At 39.9% G+C, this 15,943-nt stretch overlaps 2 protein-coding genes across 7 annotated transcripts in view; one reads left to right on the forward strand and one right to left on the reverse strand.

Annotated features, from left to right (window-relative positions):
• Positions 1–6,922, forward strand: part of KMT2E (lysine methyltransferase 2E (inactive)) — a 93,310-nt gene extending 86,388 nt beyond the window's left edge. For 2 of the 3 annotated variants that reach the window (XM_068972522.1, XM_068972523.1), the window contains exons 21-26: positions 116–679; positions 1,927–2,216; positions 3,104–3,192; positions 3,300–3,425; positions 3,599–3,696; positions 4,554–6,922. In XM_068972522.1, the coding sequence (XP_068828623.1) occupies positions 116–679; positions 1,927–2,216; positions 3,104–3,192; positions 3,300–3,425; positions 3,599–3,696; positions 4,554–6,065 (2,679 nt within the window). In that variant the 3' untranslated portion in view covers positions 6,066–6,922. The remainder of the gene's footprint in view (positions 1–115; positions 680–1,926; positions 2,217–3,103; positions 3,193–3,299; positions 3,426–3,598; positions 3,697–4,553) is intronic. The other variant, XM_068972524.1, reaches the window with a different exon arrangement.
• Positions 6,923–9,111: 2,189 nt separating this feature from the next.
• Positions 9,112–15,943, reverse strand: part of SRPK2 (SRSF protein kinase 2) — a 243,120-nt gene continuing 236,288 nt past the window's right edge. For all 4 annotated transcript variants that reach the window (XM_068973390.1, XM_068973392.1, XM_068973391.1 and 1 more), the window contains one exon: positions 9,112–10,715. In XM_068973390.1, the coding sequence (XP_068829491.1) occupies positions 10,531–10,715 (185 nt within the window). In that variant the 3' untranslated portion in view covers positions 9,112–10,530. The remainder of the gene's footprint in view (positions 10,716–15,943) is intronic.

The following is a 15,943-nucleotide window of genomic DNA, read 5'->3' on the forward strand; positions in this document are numbered from 1 at the left end:
TAATTGGTGGCTTTTTTCTTTGTATCATTATTTTGCTTAAATTATTGGTAGTTTTAATATAAGTAGCTTCCAAATGTGATTATTTGTGTAATTTTTTTTTTAATTCTGTAAACAGGGATATGACAGATCGTCAACCATGTTAACATTGGGGCCTTTTAGAAATTCTAATTTAACTGAACTGGGTCTGCAAGAAATAAAGACTATTGGCTATGGCAGCCCTAGGAATAGGACTGAAATCAGCAGGCAGTGCCCTGGAGAAAAGGAACCGGCGTCAGATCTTCAACTAGGACTCGATACAGTCGAGCAAACTGCCTTACATAAAACCATGGAAACTACTACACATGACAGGACTGATTCTAACAGCCAACTGGAATCTGCTCACTCGGGTCGGGGCCCACTGTATTCTTCCTGGGTAAAGAGTCCTGAGAGAACAGGCGTTAACTTCTCAGTAAATTCCAACTTGAGGGACCTGACACCCTCGCATCAGTTGGAGGTTGGAGGCGGCTTCCGAATAAGTGAGTCAAAGTGCCTGATGCAGGATGATACTAGAGGCATGTTTATGGAAACACCCGTGTTTTGTACTTCAGAAGATGGGCTTGTATCTGGTTTCGGACGGACGGTTAATGACAATTTGATCGACGGAAGTTGCACACCCCAGAATCCACCACAAAAGAAAAAGGTTACAAATTTAACAATTTATAGTCCTTTTAATAGTGTTTTATTCATACTACTACTGAGGGTAATTAATAGCTATGTATTATGTAAGGCATTCATACTTTATTCATATTAAATTATTGATGTGTACATTTTTAAACCTTTTGTCAGTGCCCCATTGACTAGATACTGTTTGCAGAGAACTAAATTATTATAAGGACCATGGTTTCAAAGATCAAAAACTCAAGGTGATTACTTCACTTTGAGTAACTTTTAAAAATAACCACTCCCCAACCAAATAAATGGAACTGAGTACTATGTCTTCTTGGTGGTTTCGTCGCTAAGTCGTGTCTGACTCTTGGGACCTCATGGACTGTAGCCTGCCGGGCTCCTCTGTCCATGGGATTCTCCAGGCAAGAATATTGGAGTGGGTTGCTGTTTCCTTCTCCAGGGGATCTTCCCAACCCAGGGATTGAACCCCGGTCTCCTGCACTGCAGGCAGATTGTTTTACCCACTGAGCTATGAGGGAAGCCCCATTTGTGTTATTACCCTTATTTTACATAGAACATGAGGCCCAAAATGGAAGAAATGGCCTCTTTCCTCATCAGTAATATCTATAGTATTTTTAAGCCATGGATATAAAAGTATTTTGAAAAGTATTGTACTGAGATATAAGTATTATATAAATAAATAGTTCCCTGATTTACCACCATTATTTGGTTGGCAGACATACTGAAACAATAAGAATGCCTTATTTCAGAGCAGTGGGAGAAACTACAACACGTATTTATTTGTTAATAGGCTTATTGCTTTTCAAGTCAAAGAATTTTAGTGATGTGTGCTTTTAATTTTTATAACAGAGTCCAGTTGGCAACTTTGTGGGAAGCAATATAGTATAGTGGAAAGAGCACGGGCTTTCAAGTAAGACCTAGGTTCGAATCCCGGCTCCAACACTCACCAGCTGTGTGACCTTGAGTGAGTGAGTTACTCAATTTCCTCATCTGTAAAATGGGGATGATAATATATACCTATTTCATAGGGTTGTTGTGAGGCTTAAATGACATAATGTATGTAAAATCATCTAAATACAATGCCTGGCATAAAGTAGGCATTTGCTAATTGTTTATTATTGTTATCTGTTCGGAATCAAATTATTTTACATAATTTTCCTAATGTAAATATAATAATTCTCTTTAGAAAAAAGAATAGATTGTTTCTGATATTTAAAACAAGAATAAAAGATGCGCTTTTCCTTATCTTTCTTGCTTAAGGTTTCTCTATTAGAATATCGGAAGAGACAACGAGAAGCTAGGAAAAGTGGCTCTAAGACAGAACACTTTGCGCTGGTTAGTGTATCACCTCACACAAGTGGAAACTTGAGCAGCAGCAGTGCTGATGGGTGTGCCCACAGGAGTGAAAATGGGGAGCAGGTAGAAAGCGCCGCTAGCCTACCTTTACCAACACCAGCTACAGTTTATCATGCTACTTCGGAAGAAACCAGCAATAACGGTACTGTTAAGGAAGCGTCTGCCAGTGAAAAGAATGAACCAGAAGTTCAATGGTAAGCTGCCTGTTTGAGAAAAAACAAAACACAGACCTAATTGGTAACTTTAGAACTACAAACAGTATACCTTCTTATGAAAGTAGTCTTTGTTATTTTATCTCCCAGTCAGTATCTTGGCTCATTCTGAATGGGGCTATACCTGTAAAGATTTGAACTATGCTATTCTGCTAAACGACAGATTTTTGTTTGTTGTTCTCCTAAGGCTAAGCAGAGAGCGGTTTGTAATATTAATTTTGACAGATCCTTTTTGCTGATAGATAAGGTTTTAACCAAGATATTTGTCTGTGTCGTTAAAGGTTCATTGTATCTACTCCTTGATAATTTTCACATTTTTCAAACAAATACTCCTTTCCAAAGAACCTTTATCATAGCATCTCATGATTTGTTTACCACCCTTATCATTACCTTGAAACAACAATCATGTTTAGTGTTTCTTCAAAAGGAATAGAAGCAGCTGGCTAGTGAGGGTCTTGGCAAAGGGCAGAAGGCCACGTGCATTTTACATCTTGGTCCTCTTACCTCTTGAGCTTCCTGCTAGCCTTATAATCCAGATACAAGGTAAATCTGAAAGGGGTATATTTGGTCCCTTTGGTAATTTGAAGTGATGGTCTGAATGTTAACATGCTACCCTTCAACAAGCCCCTCTTCACCAAGAACTTGCTTAAGACAAAGGAATGGAGTCTGCTTGAGTTCTTCAAATAACTGATAAAAATCTCAGTTTGGGGGGAGGTGTTGGGGGTACTATTTTCAAAACTTAGCACCAAAGTATTTCCCTTAAAGAGCCTAAGCCTTTATACCTGGGAAGGATATGTTGACCATCAAGTGGCAAAAAATGATCTAGCCAGCAATAACTTTTAAACTGATGATATGACTTGATTTTACAGGACAGCCTCAACTTCAGTGGAGCAAGTGAGAGAGAGGAGTTATCAGAGAGCTCTGCTGCTCAGTGATCACCGAAAAGATAAAGACAGTGGTAAGTGAGCTTGTTCCTTTGCCAAAGAGTGGAGGCAGCTAACACCCCTGCACCCGTCCTCTGCATTCCTAATGTTCTCTCCGGGTCTGCTTCTGCTTCGTCTCTAGGGGCAGAGTCACCATGTGTCCCATGTTCACCGAATCATGTTCCGTCTTCTCCTTCATCTCATTCAAATCACATTCCCCAGTTGCAACCCAAGGGCCCAGTCCCTTCTTTCAGTGAACTTACAGAAGGTCAGTAAGCAGATGACCTGTCATGGTGGTGGTTTTAAATACCTTTTGAAAGCATAAAGGAGAGAGCCTTTCTAGATGTTGGTTTGAATTAATAGAATGTACATTGAAGTATTAGTAACAGGAAATATTTATCATGTAATTTTACATTTTCTGTGATTCCTTATGCTTTACAGATCCTGATCCTGAAAATCTAGAGCCCACAACTACAAATGAATGCCCATCCCCAGATACTTCCCAAAATATTTGTAAAAGTCCTTCAAAAATAAGCAAGGTAATAACATTGACCTTTGAACGTGGCCATTCTGAAAAGTGGATGGTAAAGCGCATCTGGAGATTTTTCTGCTGTACCCAAGTATCAGTTTGTGATTTCTGGACATTTTTCCTGTTAAAGTTCCAACGTGGTAAACATACTTCAGCAGCTTACGTTTGTTTGCTTCAGTAGTTCACCCCTTCCTTATGCTAGTGTCTAGGAAATTTAGAGTCTGTTCATGAAATATTTGACCAGTCAATTAATTCTCTAAAAACAAAAGGTCAGATGACATTCATTTGAAAGAAATGCTACCTCTGTCCTGGATCATGAATACATGATAACCTAATGGGGCATTATCTTTGCAAACTAATAGTGAGGCAATCTGATTTTTTCTTTCTCCTTAAAGAACATTATTATATATTCACATACTCTCATACTTGGATTATCTGTATTTGAACACTGAAAAGGTATTATGAGTGAAAACAGTTGCGGGTGGGGAGCAAGTTTATCAACCCCAAGCAGATTTGTCATTATTTTGAATATAGAAGTTTAAATTACAGAATTGAAACTTGTCTCAAGTGTTTAAGGTACTTAGGGGGAAAAATGGAGATTAATTTCCTTAATTTGTGTTCAATGAAAATTTGGGGAATTCAGTTGAAGCTTATTAGCAGAACTTGTTGAACTACTTAAAAAACTGGCTTTTTAGTATCTGAAACCTCTGAAGTTGTCTTCAGACCTATCCTATTCCCTGCCCCTTTTAAAATGAATAATACAAACGTTCATTATATTAAATATATAAAATGAATGTTATAACAACAACAAACTTCAATGTATACAGAATGTTTCATAACTTTATATAATTTGTTTTCTTTACATAGCCTGGTTCACCTGGACCTGTAATTCCTGTTCAGCCACATGGGAAAATACTTACAAAACCAGATTCCCATTGGGAGGGAACAGTTATTGTATCAGAAGCTGAGAATGGTGTCCACCTGAAAACAGAACTCCATCAAAAACAGCTGTCAAATAACCCCCAAGCACTTTCAAAGAACCATCCTCCACAGCCACTCGTTCGCTGTTCATCTGAGCAACTCTCACAAAAGCTGCCTTCTGCACCCATGAAGTTGCACTGTCCTCCGTCACCTCACATAGAAAATCCTCCAAAGTCATCGACGCCTCACACGCCTGTACAGCATGGCTATCTCTCACCAAAGCCTCCTACACAGCAGTTAGGCTCTCCCTACAGGCCTCACCATTCACAGTCACCTCAAGTTGGAACACCTCAGCGAGAGCCTCCAAGAAATTTTTACCCAGCCACACAGAACCTTCAAGCCAGTACTCAGCAGGCAACTTCTGGAGCATTATTTACACAGACACCCTCAGGACAATCTTCGGCAACATACAGTCAGTTTAATCAGACAAGTCTGAGCAGCACGGCTCCACCCCCTCCACCCCCTCCACCCCCTTCTTCTTCATCTTATTATCAAAACCAGCAGCCCTCTGCAAACTTTCAGAATTATAATCAGCTTAAAGGTAGTCTTTCCCAACAAACTGTGTTTACATCAGGACCAAATCAAGCACTTCCTGGCGCCACAAGCCAGCAGACAGTTCCAGGACACCACGTTACTCCAGGGCACTTTCTGCCTTCTCAGAACCCTGCTGTTCACCATCAGCCGTCTGCTGCTGTGATCCCACCCCCTCCTCCACCACCGCCTGCTCCAGGACCACACCTTGCACAACAGCCAAGCCCCCATCAGCCACACTCAGTAGCACATGTGGTGGGGCCTGTTCACGCCGTCACCCCTGGCTCGCATATTCATTCTCAAACTGCTGGACACCATTTGCCACCACCCCCTCCACCTCCTGGCCCTGCCCCTCATCACCATCCACCGCCCCACCCTCCCACAGGACTCCAGGGTCTACAAGCACAACACCAGCACGTGGTGAATTCAGCCCCTCCGCCTCCCCCTCCGCCTCCACCTTCCAGTGTTCTGGCTTCTGGGCATCACACCGCGGCAGCTCAAGCCTTACACCACCCATCTCATCAAGGACCTCCACTTTTTCCTTCAAGTGCTCATCCAGCTGTACCACCGTATCCCTCGCAAGCTACACATCACACCACTCTGGGACTGGGACCCCAACACCAGCCTTCTGGAACAGGGCCACATTGCCCATTACCAGTTGCAGGTCCTCACCTCCAGCCCCAAGGACCAAACAGTATTCCGACACCTACCGCTTCAGGGTTCTGTCCTCATCCTGGCTCTGTGGCCCTGCCACATGGGGTCCAAGGACCTCAGCAGGCATCTCCAGTGCCTGGACAGATTCCAATTCACAGAGCACAGGTGCCACCGACATTTCAGAACAATTACCATGGTTCGGGGTGGCATTAAAACAGACTTCAAAAACATTTTTTAAAATGTTCTGTAAGATAAACTGTATATTTCATATGTACCAGTTACGGTACTTTTTAAAGCTTGTACATGAAACTTTGTATAAAAAAAGAAAAAACACCAGTGCTCTTTCATTGTATTTTTCCCATTTTTGCTTTTTAAAATTCCTTAAAAAATGTGCTGTTAAGCCAGTGTTAGTATCTTTTATTTTGTAAGTGAACATTCCAGCTGTTTTTCTGGCAGTAGATTTGATGCTACATGATCTTTAAATTTTATTGTTGCAGTTAAAATTCATTTAGTGAATGTTTTCTATATTATTTTATACATATGCATTAACCCCACAGCTAAGTAATGGCAGTATGAGGATTTTCTTTCAGCTGTTCTGTGAGTGCATCTTAGGTATAAAAAAATGCAATACAGATTTTTATAGTTTGCTGTGAACAGGGCTCATTTTGTTTTATCGGTTATTTGCAAACAAAATGTAATTTAATGTATAAATGATTTTTAACGTCTCCTGACTGTAAATACTGCATTTCTTTTGCGTATATAATTGCTTACAGCTTTCTCATTTGATATATAGCATTGTACATATGACAAGTCTTTGCAAAACTATGTGATCTTTGTGAAAGTAGTACAGTATATGGCTTTTAATTTCTTTATTTTAAATATACTGTCACATTGAAGCACTGGTTGGGCATTTTAATTCATGTTAATAAACCACAATTATGTCAGTTTTACCAAATTGTCCTGAACAACTTCTGAGATTGGGGTCTGTTTAAGTGTTTTTTGTTTTTTTTCTTTACAAAGTTACCTTTTCCAGATAGTCTGTAAGGAGCCTTCCATTTTCTTTAGCAACTACTACCTCAGTTGAGCTGGACTGCAGCAAGCGTCAGGAAGCAGTGAAGGCTTGTTCCTGTAATGTTCCTACATGTGATTTTGCAGGAGCAAGAGCCATAAGAAACTACCATGCTACATAAATGCTGCAAACATTCAGTTATCTGACATCATACGAAAGGGATCCATTTCATTAAAGCAGTACACGATTCAATTGTAGACTACTTTACAACCTTTTGAAAATACAGAGTCTCTCACCTAAAAACAGGAATATCTCACTTGGACATGTTAGCACATGACTGAAATGTCCTATTGATGAATCAAAACTATGTGAAAACCTTAATGCAATATTGTCTAGCTATAGTATTTAAAAGACTAGTAGGAAATAAAATTTGTTTTGGGTGTACAAAACTAAAGGAAAAAGGTATTATTTCTTAGCTAAGCAAAATGAAAACAGCCTCTCAAGTGAACATTTTATCGCTGAACCATAAAATTATTTTGGAATAATACTTCTACCTCTCAGGAGGAGTAAATAAAACCAATAGAAGGGGCAGTATTTGTCAACACATCTTTCATCATACAGTTGCTTAATTTGGCACAGTACATGAAATCTGTGTATTGGAGAAAAAAGTAGACTAAAAATGACTAAGATTGGCAGTAATATGCTTTACACTTTTAATCTGCATTTCCTTTTAAAAATAGCTACATTAACATAGCTTTGCTTAGGGCTCAATCCTGATCATCTTCCCATTTTAAAAACTTAGGTCAGCTTTGCCCTCTCTGATCAGCAGACAAAATTCTACTTACGGTCTTCACTAAAGTTATCTGAGAAGAAACAGCTTAACATCGTCTACTGCCTGATTGATAGTTTTAAACAGAAGACAGAGTCCCATAATGAATTATCAGTATTCACACTTCTTTAGAAGGACTGTCCTGAAGATTTACTGCCTCACAGTTTTATATTTGCCTACTACATAAGTAAATATACAGAAGCCTTTCTGTAAATTCCATTAATCTCTAAAAAAGTAATGGGAAAAAACTGGAATTTAAGAAGTAGTAGCTCAACAGAAAAACAGTAGTTTATCCTGGTTAGCTAGCTATAGATGATCCAAGCACAGGAAGAAGCAAGTTAGTAAATCAGTTTTCACCTAGAAAGTTTATGCTTTTTTGAAGCTCCTATATCCACTTTTCCTCTGCCTTGGGGCAGTCCTAATTTCCAGCCAGCCAGCTTCTGAATCTGCTATAATCACATATGTGATCCACTGCTTGTCATTTTCCACGAAGACTTCACATAGACTAGAGAAAGGAAAAGACAGGACATTCAACTAAAATCACTGAGCTGGCTGCAGTGTTTTGCATAACCAGTGATTCTCTTTGAGCTTATATGCATTCATCATCATCAAGCCACCAAGAATCTGCTAAAAACCAAACTATACCTAATACCCTTGTATATTCTTTCTAGAACCATTGCTTTTACATTTGTAAACTAGTAGGCTATTTTATAAGTGACAGATCCTAACAAAAGTAATAGTAATCTAGACTGTTTCCTAACATGAGCCAAAACTGTATTAGACAAGCTATTCAAATGTGCTATAACCCTGATAAAAATTCATATAGACTTAGGGAAGACATACATGTATTCCGTGGTTCTCGTGAGAATGGTTCCTGTGCACATCATGGATGGCATCACTGGTCTACAGCCACTATCTTTCACAGAACCTACAAGGTAACCTACAGCCTCATTAGAAAAACTTAGCATCCACATCACATAAATGAATGCTATCTTCCACCTCACAGCAATACGATCTAATGCTGACTTCTAAGAGAATTATGTATCTCATTCCCTCACAGTGAATAGTTTAAAAAAATAAAACTGACAATGCTCAAAATGTAATTAGCATGGTTTTGATGAAATATGAATGGAAAAGGTTCACAGAAATTCTAGGTACTGAATCTATACTACAGCATGTTTTTTAGACCCATGTCATACCCCTTACAAACAATGAATGTTTTCATCATATTAAGCCTTGATGCATGTTCTACATTTCTTTCAACAAGAATGCTGATATTTCCTTTAATTCTGGTTATACTACATTAAAAGGATAGCAAATGTTTGTTTCTATCACTTTAAATACAGGCCAATGACCAAGGCAATGTCTGGGAAAAAAAAACCAAAACACTTTAATTTTTAAGACAACTGCAAGCACCTCAAACAATGGATTATTGTTACAACACTTGTTATCTTTTCACAATCTAGTTATTGCAAAGGCATATGGATAAATGTTAATGGACAAAGTCAAGAAAAACGAGGCACCTTGAGGAATGTAAAATTTAAAAAAAAAACCAACATTCAATCCACTGATTTCTAAAAGAGGCTAAATGTACCTCTATATATTACATTCTAAAATTGTATTGCCTACTATGGTTTGTGTCCTGGTTTCTACAATTTGAAGGAAATGCTTCAACAAAATTGTGTGCAACCTGCAAAGGGAAAACCATTTTCTCGACTTCAGTGCATGGAAAGACAATGAAAAAGCTAGTAAAATTTGTTGTAGCCACACACAAAACTGTTTCTGGAATGAATGTAGTCCCCGTTTTCTCTGAGATGTTAGTATTCTTTCTTCCCATTGCACTGCAAGTTGTATATACCATACCTTGGTTCTAGACAAACACAAATAAGCTTTTCCAAAAAATATATGTGTATTTTTTCATTCCACACACTGAACATATTTCTTGTGTCCAATTTAATCTATGTAGAGTTTAACTTACAGTGCCTGGAGGAAGCAACACCACGTGGTACTGGGCCACCACATTTTTAAAGGGAAATTGCTCTTTTTCCTTAAAAGTACTTTTAATGAAAAATATGCAAAAATACGAATGGGACCACTAAACTATAATGTGTATTTCAGAATGAGAAGCATGTCCTTTCTTTAAAGTGCCATACAGGGAATGACATAACCTAGACCCGGTTGTTTAAAATCCAATGCAAAAGGACTGTCATGGAATGAAAAGTTTGCACAACTCCTTGGAGCAGTTAAAAGTCCATTACATGCAACTTAGGCTACAAAGCACTCAAGACTAGGTAGCTTTTCTGAAATTTGAGTCCCCATCCCATATTTAATGTAAATTAACATTTACAGGGTGCATTTACATACACTATAATACAGGAATGATGTCCCTTTGCCAGAAGATCAAATTGTACATTTCCTTGCTATTTCTTGGTTCCAACTTGATAATTTCTTAAGATTGTAAATTATATAGTACTCAGCTAAAATATTTCTTCATAAATAGTTACAAAACCTGCCAAAACACAAGGAGGAAAGTATTTTTCGTTCAAAAAAAAAATGACATTTGAATGTCACACAACACAAGAAACAATGCTTAGAGACATGTTATTGTTTTCAGAAGAAAAGTGGGTCAGTAAACTACTAAGCTGAAGACAAAAGACTGCCCTTCCCCAGGATCACAGTGCACAAGAAGCAAAACGTCAAATGACAGTACCTCAAAGCAAAATAAAGGTCTGAGGGTGAAGCCAGCTCACTTGTAATCCTGTTAAGAATGAGAGTCCCCCTTTAGGGCCAAATGCGCTGGACAACGTGTGCCAGCTCAGAATGGGCGAGTGCAGAATCTGCTAAGAATTCAACCAAGGATGCCGAAGGCATTCGCCTGCTGAAGCTCGTTTTTCTGGAACCATTTCTAGCATCGGGATCAGGAAATCTGTAAACTGTGCAGCGTCTTCATGGGGCCAGCCATACTTTTCCACAAGTACATCAAAGAGGCTCCAGGGCTTCAGTTTGGTGATGTGCCGCAGTTCTCCTACAGGGAAGAACAGGCAATGTCAAGAAAGCTTCTAAAGTGCATTTCCCATTGCTGGTCCAGCTGAGTTCTTCACAATCAAGCAGATACTTACCTTTGCAACACTACACGACAATACAGGCCAGGTTCCCCACTAAGGAAGCCTGATGAATGTAAACGGGTTCATTTAAAAGGGAAAAATTCATCTGTATCAGTTCCAGGTTTCTTTCAATAAGCGGAGCATGCTGAGGACACTCAGAATATTTTCATTTGCTAGGATGGATCCAGGTACTCTTCAACTTGGGACTCTTTGCAATTTGCTTACTTGCTTAGAAAAAGCTTTAAGATACATGCTATTTTAAACTCCTTAAAATAGACTGCTTTTTTTCTGTAGGTTACCATGAAAAGAAAGGGTAATCTTTCCATCTGGAAGAGTGCTAATGAAGAGAACTTTGGGTGATGGTAGAGATGTATCAGCACTTTATCTCTACTGTCCAATATGGTCGCTACCAGCTCAACACAGCTACTGAGCACTCAGGATGGAGCTGGTGACTAAGGAACAGAGGCTTAATATTTAAATAGCTACAAGTAGCCACTGGACAGCACAACTCTAGAGTCCACCCAAATCAAAATCCCACTGATCTCCACAAATCTGTTCTAAAATCTATCAGACATCAATTTATAAAAAGCCTTAAGTTATCCTTTTCAAAATGTTCTAACTGCAGTATGAAAAGTGCCAGTCATGAACAGCCCTCTTCATGTCAGACAGAGTGACTGACATGCTAGTAAATGGTCTGGGAACTGTAATAGCCTTTTTCATAATAGGAAAAAAAGTCATTCTAAGTAAAAAGGACAGGATGACTGTCATGAAGAATAACTCATTTTCCCTGCTGCAAATGTTCACAGGAGGTCCCACAGGACCTGCACACCGCGAGGCCACCTCCATGCCCTGGGGCCCAGGCTGCTGACAGGCCCCTCGCACACGGGCTGAGCCAGTTGCTCCCTCCAGGGATGCCCGCTGTGGCCTGGACAGAGCAGGCGGCTAGCACACATGTGCCCACAGAGGGTTGGGCCTGTGCTCACAAAGGTCTTCTCAGGAGGCCTGGTCTGTGACTCAGAGTAGATGCACACCCCTCCTCTTTCTTTAATCACAGAGATGGTAAAAGAATATCCCAAAAGACAGTATCACAATGTAAAAAAAAAAAGGAAAAACCACTTGTAATTACCCCATAACGACTTCCTTTTGGCCGAGATGCTTTCAACCTACATTCTTATGAACTGGTCTGTCTACAGGGTTGTCATGATGTGCACACAGTTCTAAACAAAGAAATCACAATACTGTCTCTCTGGGAAAGGGAAAGGGTTTAGGTCAGTTCCTGACTCCCACGTGAGGACAGGGACAGAGCCAAGCATGGAGACCAAGCGGCAGCCGCCTGCCACCTGAGAGGAGCAACAGACAGTCTCTGCACGCGTAAGTGGGAGCAACCAATGAATGTCCACCCCTTTACCCAGGAACTCCTGCTGCAGGAATCCTACCTAGGGAAATAAACCCTGGCCCCCAAATATGCTCACTGCAAAATTATATTACATACTCACAAAACTATAAGTGTTCAGTCATCAGAGAATTGTGGTCAAAAACACAGCCAGACCCCATACATATACTTGATGAATATTATTTAATATTACTCAGTAACACGGTGGAAACTGTATGGCCACATGTTAAGTAGTAACAAAAGTCAACTACATTCTAGGGACTTTTCTGGCGGTTTGGAAGTTAAGACTCCACATTCCCAGTGCAGGGGGCATGGGTTCAAACCCTGATTGGGGAACTAAGGTCTATATGCTGCCTGGCAGGGCCAAAAAACCAAAACTATGTTCTACAAATGATCCCAAGAGTAATTTTCAAAGAGCCATAAAGATGGAAAGCAGGCGCCCCCAGACCTCAGCTCTGTTTAAGGCCGCTTCTTCCTCTTTCCGCATCCTCTCTAATGCAGCCCCGCTGACTCTGTAGTGACTGCTGACATCACCAGGACAACGTTAGAGCCAACTATGGAAGCACACACACCACATGGCAAAACAAGCTCCATGGGGGACATTCTTCTGTACTTAGTGGAATAAGCACTCTCCAGGTTTGCAAATAAGAGCAACTGCTGAGCACGAGCTGCTCAGAACTGGGAATCTGCTCCTGAGGATGCCGTTCTCAGACTAAGCTCCATGAACAGGCATCCAAGTACACACAATCTTCCATGAAAGGAGAGCTGCTTCACCATGAGAGATGCCTTAAAATCTGCATAGTAACAGGAAAACCATACAAGGCGGGAAAGCTATACTATAAACTGATAAAGATGATTCCAAAAGAAATTCTAGAATATCTGACATACTTCTGGCCAGGTAAACCCACACAAAAAACTGAATGAACAAAGATACTGAATACACAGCAATATTGCAATAATAAAATAGTGTGTTGCCTCTAAAATGAACAAATATGTGGATTATGAAGGTAGGTGGGAAAACTCTACAACGCCAAGAAACACAGGTAATGTACTCACTTCACCCTGTCATCGTATGTACAACTTGTGTTCAACTGCATAAGCAGCAGCAGCGCTATCTTATAAACAATTGATAGAAGTTACTTAAAAACAAACCCTAAGCTCCCAAACTCACACAAATTCATACATGCAGCGGCCTTCCTGGTGGCTCAGGGGTAAAGAATCCACCTGCAATTCAGGAGACCCAGGAGACACGGGTTCAATCCCAGGGTCAGGAAGATCCCCTGGAGAAGGATATGGCAACCAACTCCAGGATTCTTGTCTGGGACATCCCACAGACAGAGGAGGATGACGGGCTGCAGTCCATAGGACCGCAAAGAGTCAGACACGACTGAGCAACACACATTCCTAGAACTGCCAAGAAAAGGCTCCTTTGATAAGTGAGGGCCTCAAGTCCACTCATCAGCTCCAGTCTGACTCGTAACACTTAAGAAACACAGCCACCCCATTCCCACCATGTATAATACAAAACAAAAATAAAACCATCAGATACTAAAACATTAAAAAAAATTTTTTTTACTATCTGTCCTATTGTACAAATAGCTTTTACACCTTGGCAATTTTTTCCCTTAGGAAAATATATCAAGATATGTTTTGTTGAAACAAATTGTGCCAATACCAAAACACTTGACTGTGACAGTCTTTACTTCTTAAACCGTTTCCAACCCTTTCCTTCTTAAAGAATGCCGAATAACACTTAACCGTCCCTAGGCATCAAGCTCTCACACACATGCAGGCCACCTGGGTGCCAGCAAGGCCAGATGGGCAGCGCTGCCTCTCAGGCTTCCTGACCTGCTCTGTGGGCAGAACCTCCCTGACACATACACACTGAGGAAGACTGATGGCAACAGGCCTGAAAGAGGGACCCTCCCTTGAAGTAAAGGTTCAGGTGGGCCACTCCACATGCCAACCCCTGGCTATGAGTTCTTGCTAAGGAAAAATATTAAACACTTCTGTTCCTCTTCTCTGGAGTATTATTTTAGGTGATTTATGAAGGAAAATGTACTATTTTGCCTATGAGATTATAACATTCCAGAATTAAACATACAAGCATATGAGGTTTTATACCACACACAGGGAACTATAAAACAAAATCCTGGTACTGTATTATTGGTAACTAAAAAGGAAACCATGATATAAAATAAATTATGACAAATTTCAGTAGCATACACAGAGAAAGGAAATCTATCAGTAGATACAGGTACTAAAGAAGACAAAAAACTTAAAAATTTTGAATAATTTCCTACAAAGTACATGTAAGTAAATATTCGAGGTCAAATTCTAAATGAACCCTACCTCCCACATAAATAAAAATTAACTGAAATGGATCCTAGACCTAAGCAGAAGAGCTATAGCCATATGTTTTTAGAAGAAAACAGAAAAATAAATTTTCATGACCTTGAAGTAGATAAGAGTTTCTTAGATGTTAGATTAAAATATCAAAAGCACAAGTAACAAAATTAAGAAACAGAAAACTGAACTTCATAAAAAAGTAAAAACCTTTGTAACTCAAATATCACATGCACATTCAAGAGAAATGAAAACATTATACCCACACAAAAACTTGTACATTAATGTTCACAGCCAAAAGGTGGGAACAACCCAAATGTCCATCAACTGGTGAACGGGAAAATCCGAGGTGGTCTAGTCACACGAAAAAAAGGATGGAGTACTGATTAATGCTACCCATGGATGGACTTGGAAAGCATGAGAGTAAATGAAAGGAGCCCTTACAAGTATCAACATACTTTATGATTCCAACTATATGAAAAAATCCAGAATAGGCAAATTCATAGACAGAAAGTAGACCAGAATTGACACTCATCTCACACGCTAGTAAAGTAATGCTCAAAATTCTCCAAGCCAGGCTTCAGCAATACGTGAGCCGTGAACTTCCTGATGTTCAAGCTGGTTTTAGAAAAGGCAGAGGAACCAGAGATCAAATTGCCAACATCTGCTGGATCATGGAAAAAGCAAGAGAGTTCCAGAAAACATCTATTTCTGCTTTATTGACTATGCCAAAGCCTTTGACTGTGTGGATCACAATAAACTGTGCAAAATTCTGAAAGAGATAGGAATACCAGACCACCTGACCTGCCTCTTGAGAAATCCGTATGCAGGTCAAGAAACAACAGTTAGAACTGGACATGGAACAACAGACTGGTTCCAAATAGGAAAAGGAGTATGTCAAGGCTGTATATTGTCACCCTGCTTATTTAACTTATATGCAGAGTACATCATGAGAAATGCTGGACTGGAAGAAACACAAGCTGGAATCAAGATTGCTGGGAGAAATATCAATAACCTCAGATATGCAGATGATACCACCCTTATGGCAGAAAGTGAAGAGGAACTAAAAAGCCTCTTGATGAAAATGAAAGCGGAGAGTGAAAAAGTTGGCTTCAAGCTCAACATTCAGAAAACAAAGATCATGGCATCCGGTCCCATCACTAAGATGGGGAAACAGTGTCAGACTTAATTTTTGGGGGGCTCCAAAATCACTGCAGATGGTGACTGCAGCCATGAAATTAAAAGACACTTACTCCTTGGAAGAAAAGTTATGACCAACCTAGATAGCATATTCAAAAGCAGAGACATTACTTTGCCAACTAAGGTCCCGTCTAGTCAAGGCTATGGTTTTTCCAGTGGTCATGTATGGATGTGAGAGTTGGACTCTGAAGGAGGCTGAGCGCCAAAGAA

This window comes from Capricornis sumatraensis, chromosome 5 (genome assembly GCF_032405125.1).
Source record: "Capricornis sumatraensis isolate serow.1 chromosome 5, serow.2, whole genome shotgun sequence".
Lineage (NCBI taxonomy): Eukaryota > Metazoa > Chordata > Mammalia > Artiodactyla > Bovidae > Capricornis > Capricornis sumatraensis.